The 20,642-nt window shown below is 36.4% G+C and overlaps 1 protein-coding gene across 1 annotated transcript in view; it reads left to right on the top strand.

Moving 5' to 3' along the window:
* Dsg4 (desmoglein 4) overlaps positions 1-20,642 on the top strand; it is a 53,037-nt gene that overhangs the window by 19,054 nt on the left and 13,341 nt on the right. The window contains 8 exon segments of the mRNA XM_013014807.1: positions 6,863-6,931; positions 8,586-8,717; positions 10,355-10,510; positions 11,081-11,225; positions 13,491-13,657; positions 13,914-14,048; positions 15,241-15,426; positions 19,260-19,531. Coding sequence (XP_012870261.1) covers positions 6,863-6,931; positions 8,586-8,717; positions 10,355-10,510; positions 11,081-11,225; positions 13,491-13,657; positions 13,914-14,048; positions 15,241-15,426; positions 19,260-19,531 — 1,262 coding nt within the window.

The following is a 20,642-nucleotide window of genomic DNA, read 5'->3' as shown; positions in this document are numbered from 1 at the left end:
CAAATGGGGCAATGTCATTCTTTCTGATGGAGGCATAGAATTCCATTGTGTATATCTACCACATTTTCTTGATCCATTCATCTACTGAGGGGCATCTGGGTTGGTTCCGTATCTTAGCTATCAGCAATCACACTTTTGGGCATTTTCCCAAATGATCACAAAAGACCACAATAAAGCTACCAGCACAACTATTCATTTTCTTAGGCACTTTCGCATTGCTTAAAATTAATGCAATTTATTATAAGGGCGCTTTAGGAAAAGAGAAAACAAAAGCTCTCTCACCAAGGCCCACAGAAACTGGAATACATTTATGGAAGCACACATTTTTCCAGGTTATTTTGCCCTCCCCACAACAGTATGTACCTTCATCTCCTTTTTCTAGTATGCTACCATTGTGGCAGCTGGTTCAATCTGCTCCATTTGGCATGGGTGTCTTTTAGCCATGGCCATATGCCAACCCACATGAGAGGATAAGGTCTGGCCCACATGTGTTCTGAAAAGGTGACTTTTACAGGCAAGGAATTGCTCTTCACAGTGTGATTTATATAGCTAATGCCATTTGGTAAAGTTTGGGAAGATGCTATCATTTCATGTTTCTGCCAAAACACCTATTCACAGGTGCTCCCAGGAAAGTGAGCTGGCCCTGATTTCAGAAGGGCCCAGAGTAATCAGCTGAGTTCTTTCAGGGAACAGCTTGTAAACTGACCAGACTTGGACGACTTGATACTCATCAATAAAGCCAGTTTTAGGGGACAAAGACTAGCAGAAGTATATCACAAAGTCTCCATCAGGCACAACATAAATCCTGCTCATTGAAAACCATATCCTAGGACCTAGTATTGCAACTGCCTTTGTCTAAGGGGAAAAGATAGAAAGAGCAAAGGTCTGTGAGGGAGGTTGTAGTCAAGATTCTTAGGGTTAGAATGGACTGTTGAGTTAGGCTGAGCTTTGTAAAGAGGACAAGAGCAATGTAAGACAAACTGAAAACACCTTCCTTACCTCTTTGAGTTAAAGTCAAATCTCATGTATATGGCTATTTTTAATTTAAATTAAATTTAAAAATTATTTAATTAGTACTTTTAGATGTCAGGTGCTAAGAGCTCATCCTCTAAGACAGAAGTAAATTTTGTCCATTCTTACTTCCTCTTTACAGATGTATCAAACACTTGTTTGGTCAATGGCATTGACATTGTGACTCTATTCCTAGGAGATCCTGAAACTTGGGGGAGGGGGAGGAAAGGGTTGGAAAAAGGGGAAGGGGTGGTCCACAGTCATTCTGCTGGTATAGGACAAAACCAAGTCTAATTTTCAGTTCTATTTACAAGTCTAAGGAACTTGTTTCTAAAGCACATAACTGTTTATGAAGCCCAACATAAAATAAAGCTAAACATCCACTGTGGAATGTAATTCATTCAATTTTAAATGTGCAAACATGATACCAACTTAATTTCTATCACTCTAAGTCTTTAATTGGGATACAAGTTTTCTTGAAATGCACACGAGCACTTCAAAGGCTAAATGTAGCTGGGTGTTAGCTGCTCACACCTACAATCATGCATCTTCAGGAGGCTGAGTTCTAAGGATCCCTGTTTAAAGCCAGCCCAGGCAGGAAAGTTTATAAGATTCTTATCTCCAATTAACCAACCAAAACCCAGAAGTGGAACTGTGGCTCAGGTGATAGAGTGCTAGCCTTGAACAAAAGAGCTCAGAGACAGCACTCAGACCCTGAGTTCAAGCCCCAGGAATGGCACATACACACAAAAAGTAAAGAAATACACATAGTTTTAAAGAAATTTTTTACATACGCAGATATACATATGTTCATGTGATTATTTACATGTGTATATAGTACACATGTATCTACGTATATTACTAAGTAATCTACATATACACATATGAATACATTTTCCTTCAATCTGTCAGCATGCCTCTGCATCTTACGTATCAACCTCCTCTCCAAATTTCCCTTTAAAAAACAAAAAAGTAGTTTTTATTGTTAAGGTTTGTAGAGTTAAACTCTTTTTCATGTAAATCTTGAAGCTTTTGTATTTTTCTTTGTTCATAAACTTTGTAGATTACAATGATAATTCTTATCATTGTGAAGGTCAAAATGTGTTTGTGACTTTAGCTAAGTATAACTACACCACTAGCTAAATATAACTACTGTGAAATTTATGTAATTAGTTACCATCAATGAAGAAATCTTTGGGGGAAAACCCTCACATCTCTCATCCACAGAAATTATTACTGTTTCACTACAAAGGAGAAAAGGTATTAAACTAAACAATAACTCCATCTCTGAAGTCTGTATTGAGCAAATACAGACTCCAAAGCTTTCTTCTAGCAAATCCTGTGGTTTTTAATGCTTTGTTTGCAACAAAACCAAAATAAGATGCAAAAGAGTTTTTAGCGAATTGATTATTTAGCATTCATTTTTAAATATAAATTGCTTTGTAGACTTAGGTCATACAATTTAGAATAAATTTAAAGAATTTAATGATAACTAAAAAAAAAATCTCTCCAATATCAGCCTATCAATATGAACAAGTTCTCTCTGTATCACATTTAAATTGAAAGATGAAACAAAAGTAAAATTGATGCTAAAACTTGTTTAATTCTACTAATAAGTGATATTTATTCATAAATTAATTTTTTATTAATAAGTTTTTTTAGTGTGAAAATACCTTACAGAGGGGTTACAATCACATGAGCAAGGTAATGAGTACATGTCTTATCAAGCATTGTTGACTCCTCCTTTGTTTCCCCTTCCCATCCCTGCACTCCCATCCCCTCCCCCACCCAACGTTGTAAACTTCTTTTTTCGACATTACGTCTTGTACAAACTCCATACATCACTATACATTCCTGATCAAATTTTACTCTCTATGCTTAATTATTTTTACATGGAATTCCCATATTTTCATGTTGCTTACTCCATTAGAGTTGTAGAGTTAATTAAATCCATTGGTTAACCAGTGGAATCAGGATACAGGCATCCAAAAAGAAAGATAAGCAAAATAAATCTTAACTCCTGGAAAACTTGGTCATCTATTTTTTCTAATGGATGACAATAGGCATCAAGTGACAATGTCAGTTAAAGCCATTACCTACATTCAAAAGTGATATCATGGTTTTATTTTAAAGTAGCAATATTTATAATATATTTCAATAATATTTCTTGCAAACCTGTGATTTTATGATCAAAAATGTTAGCTGTCAATCACTAGAGAAAGATTTGAGAGAGCATACATTTTAGCTCTCAAAACTTTCTCAGGTTTTACAACTGGACAGAATGATGAGCATCTGTCATCTCAGCTACTCAGAAGGTGTAAATAAGAGGACTGTGATCTAGGATGCCCAGGCATAACTGTGAGAGCCTATTAAGGCAAAAAGGTCTGGGAGCCTGGCTCAAGTGATAGAGAGCCTGCCTGGCAAGTGGAAGGTCCTGAGTTCAAAGCCCAGTAATTCTTCTACATACGTACTTTATCTATGTCATAACTTTTAGATGTATGCATTGTATAACCTACACTACATATACATATACACATAAGTTTTCATGAGCACACGTTTTTGAAGACCTCCACAAGATAGTGTTAGAAATAACACAAGAATCAATATTTCTCAGGGTCATGGGCATACTTACACGACCCTAAATTTCAAACAAAATCATAATAATTAGGCAAAATACTAACAGCAACAGGCGATTTAAAAAAACACTTTGGATGTTGAATGAATTAAAGAGCTAGTAGAACTGTGGCTTTAGGCCATTCTGGGCTCTGTTTTAATACTGCCTGTGACCCTGCCAGGCTTGTTTGTAGGCAAGCCTTGGGGGGGGGGGACAGGAGGGGGAAGGGGTTTGGTGAGAGTGTGTTCCACTACAGAGGGAAAACTACCTATCACTCTCCACACAAACGATGAACAGAACCCAGCTAAGACTCACTCTCACTGCTTTCAAGTTAAAAGGAGGCTATTAGGATGATTATAGCTGTGAGGTTCTGCAGCTCTGCTTCCAGTGGGTGGAGGAAGCAACTGAATGACAGACACTGAGGTCCTGAGACAAGTGTCAGGTAAAAAGGAACAAGGGAGAAAAAAAAAATATCACAGAGAGGAGAGAGAAGGGAAATGGAGAAGGGGGTGAAAAGAGATACCATGTGAAGCTGCAGGTGGGGACAGGGAGGTTCTAATAATAGTCTCCCATGCTAAACTCACCAACCTGGCAATCCAAGGCAGGCCTTCCGTCTACCCTGCCCCTGGAATGCATGTTGGTGTGTAGTCTACAGCACTAACTGCAGAATGTGTCAGTTCTGATAGCTGAATGCCCCAGGGCCAGAAATCTAAAAATAAAATAAATACCAGCTACTAACCCAGCACCAGTGGCTCACACCTAGCTCACACTAGTCACTCAGGAGAATGAGATTTGAGGATCACAGTTTGAAGCCAACCCCAAGCAAGAAAGTCTGTGAGACATTTAACTCCAATTAATCATCAAAAGAGGAGTTGTGGCTCAAGTGGTAGAGGGCTGGCAATAAGAAAAAAGCTCAGCAACAGTGCCCAAGCCCTGAGTTTAAACCCAGGACACTCTCATTCTCTCTCTCTCTCTCTCTCTCTCTCTCTCTTTCTCTCTCCCTCCCTCTCTCTCTCTGTCTTTCTCTTCTCCCCCCTCCTCCCTCTCCTTTCTCTCCCTCTCTCTCTCTCACACACATAAACACACACACAAAATATACAATGTCTAGATGAATATATATATATATGTCTAGATGAATTCATGGACATAGAAGTTCACCACAGTAATCAATGAGTTCAAGAGACAATTTACAAAATGATGTTTAGCTATTGTTTTTGTTTTTTACAAAATTAAAGAACATTTTAATGTCTTCAATGTTTAGTTTGTTTTGGTCAAAAAATACAAATTACATGAGAACATATTTGTAAAAGAAATGTCTGAAGAAAACATCAAATCTCTAATATCAATATTTTTAATTGAGATTCTGTCTGAATTTTTCCTTATACCTTTCAGAATAATCTTCATTTATAACAACAAAAACCTAACCCCATATGTCATATTTAGTATAAAACAGCATATTATATACAATTGAAAAAAATGTCTTTGATTAAATCAGGTATTGGATTTTTACATCTAATAAAATTACACATGAGAAGAAGAGGAGGAGATTCAGTGTTGCACTACCAAATTCCTAATCTCTCATGTTGCTCACCTCCCAAGAGAAGTTCTGGTGTAACTTCTGATACCTCCTCTCAGCCATTTCACAAGTCTATGGAAGAGGAATGTGCGAATTTTCCCTCCAATTACATCTCAAAACGTCCTGTTCTCATTCTGTGTTCATACTTTAAATTTTTATTATATATATTTTAGATATTTATGATATAATAATAAATATACTATAGTTAAAATTTTATAATATATTTACATATGATATATGTGTTTATAGTTTATATACATCATCTACCTAACATATATACACAGTATACCACTATTATCCATGAATATTTGGTTCCAAAGAGACTACCACTGAAGTAAACCATTGTGTGACCTACTGGCTGTTTCTCTGCTATTAACTTTTTGAAAATATAACTCCCCCAAAGGCAAATTGTGCCTCTTAAAGCAATATAAACATTAATATGTTGAACTAAGAAAGCACAAATTTTACATTTATTTAAAGGCAACATGTCATTAGTGGAATTTGGTTGACTTCAAAAGTGATGTAATGGTTTTACTTTAAAATAGCAATATCTATAATATATTTTCAATAACATCCTTTGCAAACTTTTGATTTTATGATCAAAATCATTAACTGTCAGTCACTATAGAAAGATTTGAGAAAGCACACCTTTTAGTTCTCAAAATTTTTTCAGGTTTTGCAACTGGATAGAATGATGAGTATCTATTATCTCAGCTACTCAGAAGGTATAAATAAGAGGACTGTGATCTAGAATGCCCAGGCATAAATGTGAGATCCTATTCAAAAAACAACTAAGGCAAAAATGGCTAGGAGCCTGGCTCAGGTGGTAGAGAGCCTGCCTGGCAAATGAAGATCCTGAGTTCAAACCACAGTAACTCCATTACATATATATTTATATTTATATATGGTATAATTTATATATATGTACATTGTACAATATGCTACATATATATACACATAAATTTTCATGAGCAAAAGTTTTGAAGACCTCTGCAAGATAATATTAGTAGTCAACACAAGCATCAATATTTATTCAGGGTCATGGGTATAATTACAGGATCCCAAAATTCAAATGAAATCATAATAATTTGGCAAAATAGTAATAAGAGCAGAGTTTGGCATTATAAAAATTACTCAAACTTGCCCAAACCATGCATATAGTAGTTCTAAGGATCCATCACTCAAAACCTAATGTAGTAGGTTACATTACAGTTGGGTATAACACAAATGTTATACCCATAAATACTACTCACTAAACCTTGATCTTGCTTCATGCTCATTATCTTGAATATACAAATGCTGACTTATTTTTGTAACTCAGGACTATTAGCTGAATTGTGCAACTGTGTATGCAAGACTTTTTTATTTTGATTTTTTTGTTTTAATACTTATTATTTTGGGGTACTACCTAATCAAGATCATGTATATTAAATCTATAAATAGGACAGATTTCCAGAATTAACTTTCTATTCCAAAGGAAGAAATATTCCTTTTCACTATCAAGTCTAATTCTTTTATTGCCACTGTGTGTGTATGTGTTCTCTAAGAATACAAAAGATTCATGATTATTTTAAATATTCCATCTATGTATGTTTTTAAATGAATTAATAAAATTATATCTATCATGAAAGTTTTTATAACACTGCTTCCTTAAATTTTAGAAATATATTTTAATATTGTTTCTTCTGTAACAGGTGGTGACGGAAGTAAACAGTGAATTTATTGTTGAGGTAATGTATAAACAAGCTATTTTTCTCTCCTCAAAATTGGTTTTATAGTACATGGTATATCAACAATAAGAATATTTAAAATTATCCAGATAAATAATTATCCATATAAAACTCAAAAGAAAGAATCTTAGTCAAAATGAAATAAAATGATGAAAAACCTATACTCCCAGGTTTCTGTTCTTTAAGAATCTTATTAAGTATATAATCAAACTATAGTTGTAGCTTATTTACATGGCTCTCAAACTATAGCAAAGCAAAGGAAGCAAAGAAACAGTTTAGAATGGAAGAGGATTTTTAGATAGTAACAAAAAATATAGTCTATAAATTAGGAAAGCACACAAATAAAAAAATATGTATCCAAGTCCTGGTGGCTAATACCTATAACCCTAGCTACTCAGGAGGCTGAGATATGAAAACAAGGTTTGAAACCAGCTTAGGGAAGGAAAGACTGTGAGACTTTTATCTCCAATTAAGCACCAAAAAAGTAAGAAGTAAAGCTGTAGCTCATGTGGTAGAGAGCTAGCATTGAATACAAAAGCTCAAGGATAGCACTTAGATCCTGAGTTCAAGCCCCAGGACTAACACATACCTACAAAAAAATGCAATTGCAGTTTAATAATCCAACAAAGAATCTTGTTTCTTTTACACTAGGACTTAGAAAATAAAGCTAATTTTCTTCAGCTCTGGTGGTGCTTAATCTTACTGTGGTAGGTAAATTTCTATCATAATTATCTTAATTCAATGGAAAAAAGTTATAATATTTCTTCACAAAATATCAGTACATTTCAAGAAGATGTATTAAACACCGGAGAGCAGAAATACATTGGTTCTTGAAAAAACAAGCAACATTCACATAAAGTTTCTGCTTCTCACATGTAGCAAATAAAACCTTGGGTTAAATAAACTTACAATCACCTATGCTCCAAAAAGGGCATTGAGACTTCCAAAACTGAATATACAAATTTGTGTTTCCTTGTATGTTTGTGCCTATAGTAGCATTTCTAAATTCTCAGTAGTATAAAATTTATAAGCACCTACCAACAACAGCAACATAAAACAATAAAGGAACAAATATAGCAAATAGAGATACAAATATATAACACTGGAAAGCCATAGAATTATTCATAAGATTATAGGCAGTGCTGTCAAGCTGGTTAATAATATTCTCCTAATTTTGAAATGATGTACTGAGATGCTTAGCCACGGTTATGTCTTTGTCATCAGAAGCAGAAAAAATTCCTTCCTTCTTGTAGGTGATCACAACTTCCATTTTGTATGTGACTCAACAGAGTAGTGGTAATTTTACTTCTGGTAACAGTAATATTGGATCAAAGTACAAGGAAGGGTAGGAGAGGCAAGTCCTCTATCTAGGGAAGATAGATGAAATAAAGAAAACTGCAATATATTGTGCAATGTAGCATATAACTAATAGAACTAGTCTCTTCAGAATCTCTTTAGAAATGAGATGATTCTAAAGAAATAGCAGTGTGTTACCCGAGTTATGTGTATGCAGTTGTAAGTTAGTTAAAATTTCCTGTGTTCATCCAATTTAATGCCATTATTTCCTCTGGAGTCACCTTTCAATGTTAAGTAAAGGTCCATGCTACGTAAAGTGCTTTAGTACCATGAGCAATATGAACCATTTTTGTTTAAGGTGAAAGAATTAGACATTGAAAATGGCACTACGAAGTGGCAAACTGTCAGGAGGCAGAAGCGGGAGTGGATCAAGTTTGCTGCGGCCTGTCGGGAAGGAGAAGACAACTCCAAGAGGAATCCAATTGCCCGAGTAAGTGAGAAAAACAACACAAACAGAAGGAATCTGAGCTGATAGCAGGTGCCTGGCAGTCAGGAAAACACAGACTAATTCTGGGACTTGCAGCCTCTGCAGCTTGTAGTGATTTAGAGAATGGCTTGCAATCATTTGCTTGTACTACAGAGACATTTTTAGTATCATATGCTAGAGACTGTTAGACAGCAGAGGGTCTTTAGCAAGGGATTCCAGAAGAAAGATTTATATCTCCAGCACTAGTGGACTATATTGGGGCCTATATATGTGATCAGGTATTTGATAGCCCGAACACTAATCCTGAAAAAACAAACAAACAAGGGGTTGTTGCATTTAATTAATTCAAGAAAGTTAAAGCTGATGTGCACAGTTCTCACCAGATATCTACATGCAGAAACTTGGGTATTCTTATAAAGTAATAGCTAGCAGAAAAAAGTGTTAAAGGGAAGTGTGATCAGTTCCTGGGGGCTAGGGTCTCCCTGGCTCTTTCTGAGCATCTTTGCTTTGGGTCGTCATTGAAATCGGTAAGCAAATGATCTTCAGATTTGGGGGAAGATTTTTAAGCTGTTATTTCCATTTAACTTAAAGCTTTCTTTTATCCTACTTATAACACATATCCATTTTTTATTCCCATTTGGGGGGTTCCAAAGAACATTCTTTGAATCACAGATGAGCTTACCAAATCTGTCTCTCCAGCTGACTTGGATTTCAAAGTTTGGGTAACAAATCTTAATATTTTATCACATGTTCTCATCTTCAATGTACAGGTAATATTTCAAACTATAGCAATTTAAGTTTATAAGCAATAATTATTAAACATCTAAATCAAATCCATTGTACAGAATATTGGCTATAAAATCTATGTAACAGAGGAATGATAAAGTTCATTTGAATTTATAAAATCTTTGTCACCTCTGTACACTCCATCTTTTTGTTCTTTTTTTATTTAACTACCATTTGATGATGTCTCAAACTTAAGTCTAAATAGAACACAATTATCTTTTATTTCATTTTTTTCTTCTTTGTCAGTCATGGGGCTTGAACTCAGGGCCAGGGCGCTATCCCTGAGCTTTTTCATTCAAGGCTAGTACTCTACCACTTTGAGCCACAGCACCACTTCTGGCTTTCTACTGGTTAATTGGAGATAAGAGTTTCACGTGCTTTTCTGCCCAGGCTAGCTTCAAACTGCGATCCTCAGATCTCAGCCTCCTAAGTAGCTAGGATTACAGTCATGACTCACTGGCACCCAGCTGGGAACACAAATTATTAAATACACTAATGATACTTATTTCTTCTGTCTGACTCCATTGGCAAACAAAATCAGAGAATCAAATCATATTTTGGTTAACAATAACACACCTAAAACAATTATGCATGTGCATTGACAGACACATATTGATTGGAGTTGTATATGTCCTTCCCCACAGAATCCCACACCAAACCTCTTAACTAAAATCCTTTCCATCATACACTAATGCTTGGAGGTCAATGCTTAAAAGGTCACAGAGGACTAAGTCAGGATGTATTTTAAATCACAGCCTATCTGTTGTAGTTCCCAGGTCCTTTTCATTCTGCTGAACTCTCAGGATCATGTTCTTCTCTAAACTGGATCACAATCCTAGCCACTTTGCTTATAGATTCGCTCAGACTGTGAAGTGAGTCAGAAGATTACATACCGAATCTCTGGAGCAGGAATTGATCGACCACCTTATGGAGTGTTCACCATTAATCCTCGGACAGGGGAAATTAATATCACTTCAGTGGTAGACAGAGAGATAACTCCACTTTTCCTGGTAAGTCACAGCAGTGTGATTTGATTTATTCTTGTGACATTTCTGTTTTAAAAAGTCATCTCACAGTATATTAGATACATGTATCAAAATGTCATGAGGAAACCCATTCACATGTACAAAAGATTGTATAAGGAATATGGCTTATCTTTTATTTTTTTAAATGTCTGTCATAGAGCTTGAAGTCAGGGCCTGGGCACTGTCCCTGAATTCTTTTGCTCAAAGCTAGCATACAACCACTTTGGGCCACAGCGCCACTTCCAAGTTTCTGGTGGTTAATTGGGGATAAGAGTCTCATGGACTTTCCTGCCCAGTCTGGCTTCCTACTGTGATCCTCAGATCTCAGTCTCCTGAATGGCCAGGATTACAAGCATGAGCCACCAGCGCCCAGCTCTGGTTTACATTTTATAAAACATAATAGATTGAAACAAATTGGCTGAAGGGGTGAGAAAAATAACATAGTCTGAATTCACTGAAAAATATTGTTTCTAGCATCTTTCCTTACGCATCTTTAAACATGGTTATTAATTTCCTTTAGTGGAGAAAGATACGTTTCCTTCTGATTTTCCACAGATCTATTGTCGGGCTCTGAATGCACGGGGTGAAGATTTAGAGAGCCCTCTTGAGCTCAGAGTCAAAGTTATGGATGTGAACGACAACCCCCCAGTGTTTACACAAAACGTGTACACAGCCAACATTGAAGAGAACAGCGAGGCCAGTAAGTAGAATGGAACTTCCCAGCACTATATGGGTGATTGTTAAAAACAAGCTTTCTTTGGGCCTGTTTGTCAAAATTCATGGCTGAGCCCAACTAGGCTGAGTCAGAGTGGTGTCTGTGGGATTGTCCCCAATCAGACCAGTCACTGAGAGCCATCATCTCACAGGGAAGCAAGTGGCATCATGCCTTCCCCTTCTTTATTTACTTCTAGCTTGCTTCATCCATTTCCAAGTCTAGTGCTTGCTCCTTTTCTGTTCATTCTTCTGAGTATTCTTTCCTTCCTATGCTTTGGTTTTTTTGAGGTTGCTACTTTCCCCTTTCCTCTCTGCCTTCTACCCTTTTCTCCTCCAGTCCTCCGGCTCCCATTCAACTCTGTGTCTGCCAAAATGCTTCTAAATACATTTGTAAGGAAAAATTAGAAAAAAACTTCAGAAGAAAGGCAGATCGACATAGCATGTTCTTTAACCTAGAGGATGGGAGGACATAGCAAGGCCAGAGAAAAGATTTTGTCTAAGAGAAGCAAAACAGACAGCAACTTGGCTTCTTTTCTAGCATGCTTTTTCATTTGGCCAATCTATGAAGGAAGAGAAGGTCATGCACGCAACCAAGAACATTCAGTGCTGATTAGCACTTTGCTAAAGCTTCCTTCATCCACTGAGTACAATTCTAGAAGAAATGGTCCAAATCAGGAAAGTCTTTCATAAGCTATGAAGTTCTTGAACTCTGTTGAAGAAGTTCTATTCCCAATTGGAGAAGTGAAAGAACACATGGGGCCAGCCAACTCTGGAAAAATCTGTCCCATGAGAATTGACCAGGTTCCATCTTTGTGTCTGTGAATAATTAAGAAACTCTTCATAATTAGTGTGTGTGTGTGTGTGTGTGTGTGTGTGTGTGTGTGTGTGTTAGGGATAAAATGCAGAGACTCATGTTTGCTAGGCAGGTTCTCTACCATTTGAACCAAGTCTCAAATCCCTTTCTTTTTCTTCCTTCCTTCCTTCCTTCCTTCTTTCTTTCTTTCCTTCCTTCCTTCTTTCTTTCTTTCTCTTTTTCTCTTTCCCTTCCTTCCTTCCTTTCTTTTCTTTCTTTCTTTCTTTCCTTCTTTCTTTTTCTTTTTTCCCTTCCTTCCTTAATTCCTTCCCTTCATTCATTCATTCGTTCCTTCCTTCCTTGTTACCTTCTTTCTTTCCTTCCTTCCTTCCTTCCTTCCTACCTCCTTTCTTTTTTCTTTCCTTCCTTCCTTTCTCTTCCTTCTTTCCTTCCTTCCTTTTTTTTCTTTCTCTCTCACTGTCCTCTTTCTTTCTTTTGGGTTCATTTTTCAGACAAAGCATCTCACTACCTGTGTCCAGGCTAGGCTTCAACCCCAATCCTCCTACTTCAGCCTCTCAAGTAGTTGGTGCTGCAGGCCTGTGTCACAACACCTAGACTGTTTTGGAGATAGAGTCTTGCTAACTTTTCTAGAGGTTAACCTAAAGCCCTAATCCTTCCATCTGTGTCTTCTGAGTGTCCATGGATCAACACATCCAGCCTCAAATCTTTGTCTCAATTCCATGCTTGCACTGTTTGATATAGTGCTGTTTTCACCCATGCAGCAAGTAGTAGTTCTCTGCTTTCTGACTGAATGATAATAAAAAAAACACAGATGCCTAATAAACAATTACAAGGTCAAGTTAACTAACCTATTGTCTTCCTTAAGTAGGCTTGTTAAAATAATTTTTCCAGACCATATCAAAAACAAATCTTATAAAATCACTTTCTCCAGCTTTATGATAGTAAACGGAATCTTTCCATAGACTCAAAACTTCTAACTTAAGAAATACAAACATTTTATTAAAGAGTAGGGAGTTTGCGAGAAAGAAAATACCATTAATTTTTTAATCATTGCTATGGTTATAAATTGTGGTAATACCTTCCAAAAACTACCCAAACAAAGAATTCAAGAGAATCTCCACTGGGCTGGGAAAGTGGCTCAGTGGTAGAGTGCTTGCCTTGCATGCATGAGGCCCTGGGTTCGATTCCTCAGCACCACATAAGCAGAAAAAAAAAAGCCAGAAGTGGCACTGTGGCTCAAGTGGTAGAGCGCTAGCCTTGAGCTAAAGAGCTGAGGGTGCCCAGGCCCAGAGTTCAGGCCCACTACTGGACCCCCCCAAAAAAACAGAATCTCCACTATTCTTTCATGGCTAAAGAAATGTTTAATTTGCATAGACATGTCTAATTTGATGAATTAATTACCATATATTCCCAACTATTCCTCACCTCCTTTCCTAGATGCGCTGGTAGTAAAGCTGAGCGCTACAGATGCAGATGAAGACAATCACCTGAATTCTAAAATTGCCTACAAGATCATTGCTCAGGAGCCTACAGGTGCACCAATGTTCATGGTGAACAGATACACTGGAGAAGTTCGCACGCTGTCCAGTTTCCTTGACAGAGAGGTAAAGCTTTCAGAAGTGAATGATAAGCAATTGAAAGAGTGCAAATTTGGGAAAACAGTAATAAAATGACTCATGTGTGTCCTTATACCAACGAAAAGGAAAAGAAAAATATTGCGATATTTTTTATGAAAATTAAAAGAGAGTGATATAGACTTGATGTAACAGTAAAATAAAAGACAACTAACGACGTTGAGATGTGTTGAGTTGTATCCAGGGCCAGGCCTAACTCTCACCATTCTTGTTCATCTTTATTAAGCAACACAGCATGTACAACCTTCTCGTGAGGGGTTCCGATCGGGATGGGGCCACAGATGGGCTATCTGCCGAATGTGACTGCAGAATCAAAGTTCTTGATGTCAATGATAATTTTCCCATCTTAGAGAAAACTTCAGTAAGTTGTTGTTCTTATGACCCTTTTATATTTGTTTCACCCATGACAATCTTTTTTCCATTTTTTTAGTATATATTTTTCATTGTAAAGATACTGTACAGAGGGTTTATAGTTCCATGAGTAAAGTAATGAGTAAATTTCCTGTTGAGAATTGTTACCTCCTCCTTTGTTTTTCCCCTATCATCCTTTTCCTCCCCACCTCCCCAACTCCTCCCTCCTCCTCCCCTAAGTTGTAAAGTTCATTTTCAACATAGTGTCTTGCCCATCTCATTGTTACAATGGACCTTTTTTCTATAATTTCCAATAACCAATTTTCTCTCTTGCTAGTTTGTAGGCCTGTCACATGCATAGATGGATTCAGCATGGCTATATAAGTCATGGAATTTCTTTTGTATAAAAATGCAGCTAACATTATATATTTATCTTTGACTCAGTATTTCAAACAATCCTACTCTGTATAAACAAGATGTGCTCCGTGTATTGTCTATGCATAGAAATTAGAATTTTATTGATTTCATTCTGAGAATAAGCCAACATAGTGATGTATTTGTTATTGATCGACCATTTCTAGCAGAATTTCAAACAATGTTAACTTCCATTTTAACCTTTAGATGTAAAAAAACATAAAATTCAAAATAGTGAGGTAAATGTGCTTTGCCACCTGCGTTAATAAAAATATATCGTACTGATTGTCCTTTTCACAATTATCTGTGGCCACTTTCTGCTGCAACGGCAGAGAGAAAAGCAGCCAAGATGGAGATTTCTCAGCACCCAATATCATTACTAATATAGTTACTATCTGGCCCTTTATAGAAAAACATCTGATCTCTCATCAAAAAGGAAGGAAGGAAGGAAGGAAGGAAGGAAGGAAGGAAGAAAGAAAGAAAGAAAGAAAGAAAGAAAGAAAGAAAGAAAGAAAGAAAGAAAGAAAGAAAGAAAGAAAGAAATTTAAAGTAAGCAAGGAAAATAAAACAAAGTGTAGCTACATATTGATTTCACATGGAACACATTGAAATCAGTTTTATTATCTTATAAACATTTAATTCTTGTCTTTGATTGGACATATGCTATGTAATAATGATGCAGGAATCAATGCCATTTATTGATCTTATTTCAGAAGATAACTATGTATTAGCTAATACCTAATCAATGACTCATTTAGAGATTAAAAGACTGATGTATGTCATTTCAGTACTCAGCAAGCATTGAAGAGAATTGTCTGAGCTCAGAATTGATAAGATTGCAGGCAATTGATCTTGATGAAGAAGGCACTGATAATTGGCTGGCAAAATACTTAATTCTCTCTGGTAATGATGGGAATTGGTTTGATATCCAAACAGATCCACAAACCAACGAAGGCATTCTGAAAGTCGTCAAGGTACAGTATGGGATCTGCATTATTTTCTTCCAAAAAAGTTTTAAGTTATTCCTACAACCAGGTCTTGCCTTGTTTGACTGTGAACACTGTTTTGTATTGACAAGTGTCCTAAGGAAGCGTGTGGGTCCAAACCAGCCAGTCTAACAGCACAATATTTCTTACCACGAAAAAGAAGACCACTTTGTTCTTACAGAGCCTCATATCTACTTGGGAAGATAAGGAAAGCACCCAAAAACTAGACCACACACATGACTTAGCAACAAATAAATAAGAGTAAAATTGTTATTATATAAAACATAATTGTGAGGCTGGGAATGTGGCTTAGTGGTAGAGTGCATGCCTGGCACCCACAAAGCCCTAGGTTCAATTCCACACTACCACATAAACAGAAAAAGCTAGAAGTGGTGCTGTGGCTCAAGTGGTAGAGGGCTAACCTTGAGCAAAAGAAGCTCAGGGGCAGTGCCCAGGCCTGGATTTCAAGTCCCAGGACTGGCATAATAAATAAATAAATAAATGAATGAATAATGTGCCAGGCACCAGTGGCTCACACCTGTAATACTAGCTACTCAAGAGGCTGAGATCTGAGGATTGTGGTTCAAAGCCAGACTAGGCAGGAAACTCCGTGAGACTCTGATCTCCAATTAACCACTAGAAAACCAGAAGTGATGCTGTGTCTCAAGTGGTAGAGAGCTGGCCTTGAGCGGAAGAGCTCAGAAACAACTCCCAGGCCCAGAGCTCAAGCCCCACCACCGACAAAAAAAAAAAAAATCAAAATTGTCATGTAAGTAAAATACAAATGTATAGATGAGAGAAGAGAAAGCAGGATCCTTCTTGTCTAGATTCATCTGAAAATGTTTCATTCAGGGCACAAGAGACCTGATATTTCTAACATCGATAATGAAAGGGTAAAACATTAACCATTATTAAGTAATAATGGTAGTAAGCACCAACTGTTGTAGTATATTATATGCATAAAGGCCTTATGTATATTACCTTAATTAATTTTCACAACTCTGGGGAATAAGAATATTAATTTCCTATTAGTAGAAAGTGAAACAGAATCCAAGAGGTAAACTGAGCTTTCAGTCACCTAGGTAACAAATGACCAAGGCCAAGGTTCAACAAGATCTCGCCCATCCCTAAATTATATTTAACTGCCACTCTCAAGCAATCAGGCCCAGGAATAGTTCAGAAAAGAACTGGTTCCTGAGATTTTTTTCTCTCAATCTGCTTACCTCTGTAAACCCCTTCCCAGCTGTGTGTGCCCTGTTTGCCTCTTTAATACACATTTGTACCCAAAAGTATTCCTTCTTGGAAAGGACAAAGTACTCACTTTGGTGGCTATTTTACCAACATCTTTCCATAAAAGTAACTGCTACCACACATTCCTTTTGGATAAAGTCTCTACCTACTTTCATACTTAGTTATGAGATGAATTTGTGTCTTCCTAAATTAGCACTGTTATATGAAATTAGACAGTAAGAAAAATACCTGTGGTGTGAAAATCTAACAGTTCAGTTTCTATATCACAATTTATGGTAACAAAAAAAGCCCAATTTCTTTCCAGAGGGTTCATCTTCCTGAGTCTGGTTCCAGATCACATCTCCAAGATCCAACCATGTACCCTTTTAAATGGATTTTATTCAGTCATTCCTCAGCCCACAGAGACCAACATTTCAACCTCTCCATTCAGGAGACTAGGATACACAGTTGATTTATCCTGCTCTTTGCAAAACCCAATCACAAACAAATTGCACTCTTGATATGATGTTCTGCTTGCAAAGAATGAACCCAATCTCCTTCTGTCTTTCCCGGTTTCTACCATCTTCCCTGTTAGAGGGAGGATTGACCCTGAATCAATTTCCTATATTGTATAGATTTCTACGTTGGACATAACTTTAAACACATAATAGCAATGTTTATCTCATTCTATTCGATAGAGAATTATTCTGACAAACAAATGCATCCGTGTACACATATGGAAAATCCAAGAGATTTCTCAATCAAACTATATTTTCTCAATTTTTTTTCATTTGTGTAAGAATAGCACAGGAGTGTAGACATTGAAAGCTGAGTAGTAGAAGTGAAACCTCTTCCAATGGAAAACTCTTCTTTGAGTACATAATTTCTATTTGCCCCTGTGCTAAGCATCCCAGGTACTGGTTCATTATGTGGACTGCATTATTACAGATATTATAGATATTATAGACTAGTAGACTGGATATTATGGTGCCATCTATGAAAAGATGTATCACGGCTATCAGAACCCTAAATTTTGCTAAAATTTAAGTGAAAAATGCTGAGATCTCTTTAAACAAAACACCAAGTGATTTGGGGCAAGTATTTCTCTTAGCTCTGATCAAATATTTTACTCTGAGAAAATATATAAGATGTAAACTTTCCCTGGAGGCACAGACATCTTGACTTCAGTCATTGGCAAATGATGCAAAAGATGCTTTCCTTAACGGCTAAACCACTTCTAGACAGACACAACCCATGTGCCCTTTATGACCACAGCTTTCCACTGATGACTTTCATGTCCTACACCAAGCACTCTGGATCAAAAGATTCTATTCATCTTTTATCCAGGAAGCCCAGTTCAAAGGTGACTTTTTCTCAGGGTGTGGTATTTACTTTTTTGAATGTAGCTTGTAAAGGAGTCTTCTCCTCTACCAGACCTAGTGCAATGAAATTATAGTGTTGGGCAGACTATAATAATCACCAATTCTATAGAATTTTTTGCATCATTTCTATAAAAATATAATTGTATGTTTAGTTACATTATATATTTATATATTGGTTCCTTTATCCTACTGTTAAGATTTTTTAATATTCTCTTATATGACTTTTACAAAGAATATGAGCCCTATTTATTCATCAAATGATTCTGAATACTTTTATTCCATTATTCATGATTTTTTTGTTGGTTTGTGGGGTGTGTGTGTATGTGTGGTAAGAGAGATTAAACTCAAGGCCTTGTGCATGCTAGTCAAAGGCTTTTCCACTTGAGCAACTTTCTCAGTCCTTCTGTTTTTATTTTACTTTTGAGAAAGAATCTTGCTGCTACTATTGTCTGTGCTGGCCGCAAGCTTTGAATTCTCCTGCTCCACCTCCCACCGGCGGAAGTAATATATATGCCACCATTCTCAGCTACTAAAATTGCTTTTTATTTTTCATAAAAATTAATTTGAAAGGAAATATTATTCTACATTTCAGAGGCTGTTTTTGATTTATTGTTTGTTTTTGTTGGTCGTGGGGCTTGAACTCTGAGCCTGGTTGCTGTCCCTCAGCTCTTTAGTTCAAGGCTAGAACTCTACCACTTGAGCCATAGTGTCACTTTCAGTTTTCTGGTGGTTTATTGGAGATAAGAGTCTCACAGACATTCCTGCCTGGGCTGGCTTTGAACCACGATCCTCAGATCTCAGCCTCCTAAGTAGCTAGGAATATAGGCATGAGCCACCAGTGCCCAGCCCGTTTCAGAGTTTTTATATAAGAAATTCAAAACTCCAAATGTGAGTCACAGGACTATAGATGTAGAGTAGTGGCTCACTTGCCTTTGGTCTGTTTCCAGCATTACAACAAACAGCAAATAAAAAAGTGACAAAGTCACAGACTTAAATGACCTGCAAACCGGATCATGCCAAAAGATAAAGCCAGTCATATGTGTAATATACCTTATTAGGTATAGTAATTCAAGTTATTTCAATGTAAAATCTGAGTTGCCTTGCTACCAAATTTCATTCTAGCATGTGTTTTGTTTACCATACTTCCTTTTTTAGCAAAAAAACACATTATATTATTGTTTCTGGGAGGTTTTTTAACTATCATTTCAGATGCTGGATTATGAAGAGGTGCCTAATATTCATCTCAGTATTGGAGTTAAAAACCAAGCCGAGTTTCATCACTCAGTTGCTTCTCAATTCCGAATGCACTCAACCCCTGTGAGAATTCAGATTGTTAATGTCAGAGAAGGACCCACATTTCGTCCAAATTCCATGACTTTCAGTGTACGAGAAGGAGTGAGAGGAGACGCCTCATTGAATTATGTGCTTGGCACATACACAGCCATAGATCTGGACACAGGCAACCCTGCAACAAATGTCAGGTACCGAAAATATTCTATTTGCTAGAGCATGGCATGGCTCTGCCCATTATTAATTCACACTGTGTGCTGGAATAGGTTGTAATATTCTGGGAATTTTGTTTTGCTCTTGTTTGTTTGATTGTTGGAGCAGACTATGGTATTTCAGATTTTTTTTCAGAATTTTAATCATCCAATTGACTATAAGAGTAATTCTCTGGGAACAATTGGAAGATACAAGAGCCACCTAAGTTATTCCAAAAATATATCCAATCTTGTGTGCTCAACTGTGCTACCTTAAATTAAGCCTGATTGTAGCAAATTGTGGACAATAGCATACAATAAGAATAAGTTACTGTCCGTTTTCCTAATACTTGTAGCTGTCTTTGACTTTGAAACTAATTTCTACCCTATGTATAAACTAAGAGGATAAAGCAATGGAGAAACCTAAGTAACATGTGTCAGAAACATGACAAGTATGAGCAGAGCCACAACAGGAGAGATAGAAAGATGGGTATGAGAAGTACCAGGTATGCAGACTATATAGAAATTAGAAAATAAGTAAAATATTCTGGAAATATCTAAAGTGAACTAGGTATGCCTTATCTATATTCTCCTATTTTTTCTTCATTCCAGTATTTTTATAGTAAATAAGGTCTATTGACTCATTAATTACTTCTATGTTAGCAGTTTTAGTGATTTAGTAAGTTGATAGACTCCAGGGAAATTATGAAGTCTGTTAGTATGGAGTAAGGGAAAAAACAGGATCTGATAAATGAACTGAACATTTGAAATCATACATGATACAGAAAATCAAAACTTCTTCCAAATAAGTCAAGTACCAGAAATTCATTACAGCAATACTCAAACAGAAAAGCCAAAGAGAGGATAAATACCATGAGCCCTTTAATAGACCAAACATTAAAGTATTCCAAAGCCATCATTATGTCCTAAAATCTACACCAAACGTACTAAATATGTCACATGTAAAAAGAATAAATAGTATTTCATTTGGAAAATAAAAAATATTTGATATAATTTAATATTATGATTTAATAAGTGGAATTAAAATAAATTCATGCATTTTATCAATTATATTAAGAAGATAATGAAATTTTGTTATATATTGTGTATT

This window comes from Dipodomys ordii, unplaced genomic scaffold, assembly GCF_000151885.1.
Source record: "Dipodomys ordii isolate 6190 unplaced genomic scaffold, Dord_2.0 Scaffold25, whole genome shotgun sequence".
Lineage (NCBI taxonomy): Eukaryota > Metazoa > Chordata > Mammalia > Rodentia > Heteromyidae > Dipodomys > Dipodomys ordii.
Note: the sequence above shows the minus strand (reverse complement) of the source record. Positions and strands in the feature narration are given on the sequence as shown.